The sequence below is a fragment of the Cervus elaphus genome, chromosome 23 (genome assembly GCF_910594005.1).
Source record: "Cervus elaphus chromosome 23, mCerEla1.1, whole genome shotgun sequence".
In the NCBI taxonomy this organism is placed as follows: domain Eukaryota; kingdom Metazoa; phylum Chordata; class Mammalia; order Artiodactyla; family Cervidae; genus Cervus; species Cervus elaphus.
In genome coordinates this window covers 42058281-42061055 of record NC_057837.1, presented here as the reverse complement: position 1 = coordinate 42061055, position 2775 = coordinate 42058281, and the positions used below count along the sequence as shown (strand labels likewise).

Genomic DNA, 2775 nt, shown 5'->3' with positions numbered 1-2775 from the left:
TCTGCCCAGCTCTCCCAGCGGGCTCTCACCTGTAAGATCAAGAGGAGGAGAACGGCTGTGGGTGTGGGTGGTGCCCGGCTGCCTTGAATCCACTGGGCAGAGTGGCCCCAGGGAGGGCGAGCCACGATGGTCAGACCCCGGCAGGGCCCCCGGCTGCTGCTGGCTGTTGTGGGTGCTCTGGTGGCCCTCAGCTATCAATTAAAGCGGAAGAGCTTCATACTCGTCTACGAGGTGCCTGTGTCAGACCCCGTGGTGGTCACCACCATGGACTTTTTGACCAAGGACTTCAACAAGAAGAATGAGGACCTGTACAACTTCAGGATCGTGCGTGTCCTGAAGGCCGTGAAGAGGGTCAGTGCCCCCCCCTCCCCTCGTGCCCCTCTCTGGGGATCTGTTGGCTCAGGGCAGCCATGCAAGTGAACTCAGTCTCGTTTAGTCCAAAGTGGGTGTTTCAGGAGAAGCAGAAATCTCCGGGAGTGGATGAAGTGCAGTCGCTTAAATGATATCCAAGACAAGGGCTGCACATCCTGGTTCAAGGGCCTGAGCTGCGGGAAGGGGACTCCTGGGCACCGGGAGACCGTGTGTGTGCACGTCAGGGGCTGTCTCCATGCAGGGCAGCAGCACCCAGCACCCACAGCTGAGACGGGCTGGCTCTCAGAGTCTAGCCTGCTGCTCTCTGCCCTATGCATCAGCAACACATGGATCACCAAGTGTGACTTTGCCCACGGAGTGGCTTCTGGGGAATTCTGCTCAAATGGCAGAGGGGCCAGGGGAGGCAACCAGGAAGGAGAGAGGGGAACCCATGGGTCTGTCCAAGGAGGGCCTTCAACCTGGGATGCCCCATGAGGAGCTCCCACCCCCGGAAGCGACAGAGATGGGAGAGGGGTCCTTCATCCATCGTCCTTGCCTCCCACAGACGACCGACCACCTAGAGTATCAGGTCAACCTGGAGATGCGGCGGACTACCTGCCTCAAGTCGGAGCTGACCAACTGCTCCTTCCAGGAAGGGAAGCTCTACAAGGTACTGGGCACATCACCAAGAAAGGGCTCACTTCCCGGGACTCTGCTCCTCAGTTGTTGGAAGAATGATGGGGAGGCAGGGGGTCCAGATAGGGGAGCAGAAGTGGCTGAACTGCAGGGTTGGGGTGGAGCACTCTGGCCCCAGGCAAGTAGCTGGTTATAATAATATTTTAGCAGCTGGGGGACTTTGCTGGTGCACCCACTGAATATCTGAACATCAGCCTGTTGTGAACACACAGTCACTAGGCTGTAGGCTCTGTTCCTTTCACCAGCAGTGTTGAGGCTAACAAGAGGAAGCGATAGGAAAATGGGTCAGAAATAGTTCAACCAGAGGTGGAGTGGGTCAGGGAGGGGAGAAGCCTGCAGGCACATGACCTGGTGAAGGAGCCACCTCCCCAAAAATGGCTTCATCCCCACCCAGTTTTCTCATACTGGGAAGGTCAGCTGGGCCATCATCACTCAGGAGGTGGACCATCACACACATACACACACACATGTCAGAAGGGCCCATGTGCTCAGGGGCCTTGAAGACCTCAAGTCCTACAGGCCTGCAAGCTACAGATCTTTACCCAAAGGGACTACATGAGGGTGATCACGTAGTGATCTTGCCTTGGACAGTCCTGGTTGGTGTCTGACTTCCTAGTGTCATTGTTAATACCATCCCCATTTGCTTACAACGTGTCCTAGTTTGGTTCCTAGATTTCTGTTCATCCTAGTTCTAGTGGCCTGCATGTTCTGGACACAAACGCGTCCATCCACAGGCTTCTCCTCCCATGGAAAAGTCTTCAAAATTTAGCAAGTTAGACTTGTTGGTGAAGAAGATCATGAAGTCTATGAAAAGAGTAATTGATGATTACAGTAAACTTAGTCTTGTCACTGTGAGAGATTGAATTGTGGAGTCAGTATTCTGAATTCTATCTTAGGAGAAATGTCAATGTTTAAGCCTCCCACCCTACTGTGTCCTCACCCTGGGATTTCCAAGCAAGAGCAGGAAAGCAAAATCACACTATGAAATGATAATAATGTACAAAATCTGTTGATTGAGCTTTCGTTGTTGGAAAAGAAATGGGATCTTGGGAGAGAACCAGGAAGGGGAAGGCGAAGGTGTGATGACAGGTGGATGGACAGATGAAGGAAGGAAGGACAGGAGGAGGGAAGGAGAGGGGATGGGTCACATGGGAGGGAGGTGAAGCAAAGCGTGAAGGGGTGAGGTAGGAGAGCAGGTGGAGGGAGAGAGGGAGGGAACCAAGCGAGGGCAAGTGTGACATGAACAGTGCATGAGTAGAAAAGAAGAGGAAGAAAAAGTCAGTCGTTCCCACAGTTATGTGGGCAGAGAGACACTTTATCTCCAGTCTCCGATTCCAACCACGAGCAGGAGGCGGTTTTGTGGGGGTGGTTTCAGCAGGGACACTATCAAATCCTTAAAATCGAAATAAAGATGGACCCACAAGTTGCCTGGAGGTGGGTTGGGGGGCTGTCATTTCCCCTTCCACATGTCTAACACCTTCTTCTTTCCCCTTTAAAATGTTTACCTTGTGTGTTGATCTTTTCTACATTTTGTTTTGTGTTTATTTTAGAAAATCGATTGCTACTTCTCAGTATTTGTTATTCCCTGGTTTGAAAAGTATAAAGTTCTGGCCCAAAACTGCACAGATGTCTAGGTGTCTCGAAGTGCAGCCCACAGATACTGTGCATCAAGGAGCTCTGCACCCAACAGGAACTCTCAGTGGAGAAAATAAATGTCGGTCAACCTGT

General features: G+C 52.1%; 1 protein-coding gene across 1 annotated transcript; it reads left to right on the top strand.

Annotated features, from left to right (window-relative positions):
* Nucleotides 1–2775, top strand: CST11 (cystatin 11). Its single transcript, XM_043884820.1, has 3 exons — nt 1–351; nt 917–1021; nt 2598–2775. Exons 1-3 carry the CDS (start codon nt 127–129, stop codon nt 2679–2681), a joined length of 414 nt encoding a protein of 137 aa, XP_043740755.1. The 5' UTR covers nt 1–126; the 3' UTR covers nt 2682–2775.

What these genes read in the sequence shown, in the direction of transcription:
- CST11 (XM_043884820.1), top strand. Translation starts at nt 127, where the DNA reads ATGGTCAGACCCCGGCAGGGCCCCCGGCTGCTGCTGGCTGTTGTGGGT. An exon ending in TCCTGAAGGCCGTGAAGAGG is followed by an intron (nt 352 to 916) that starts GTCAGTGCCCCC and finishes TGCCTCCCACAG; the next exon opens with ACGACCGACCACCTAGAGTA. An exon ending in AGGAAGGGAAGCTCTACAAG is followed by an intron (nt 1,022 to 2,597) that starts GTACTGGGCACA and finishes TGTTTATTTTAG; the next exon opens with AAAATCGATTGCTACTTCTC.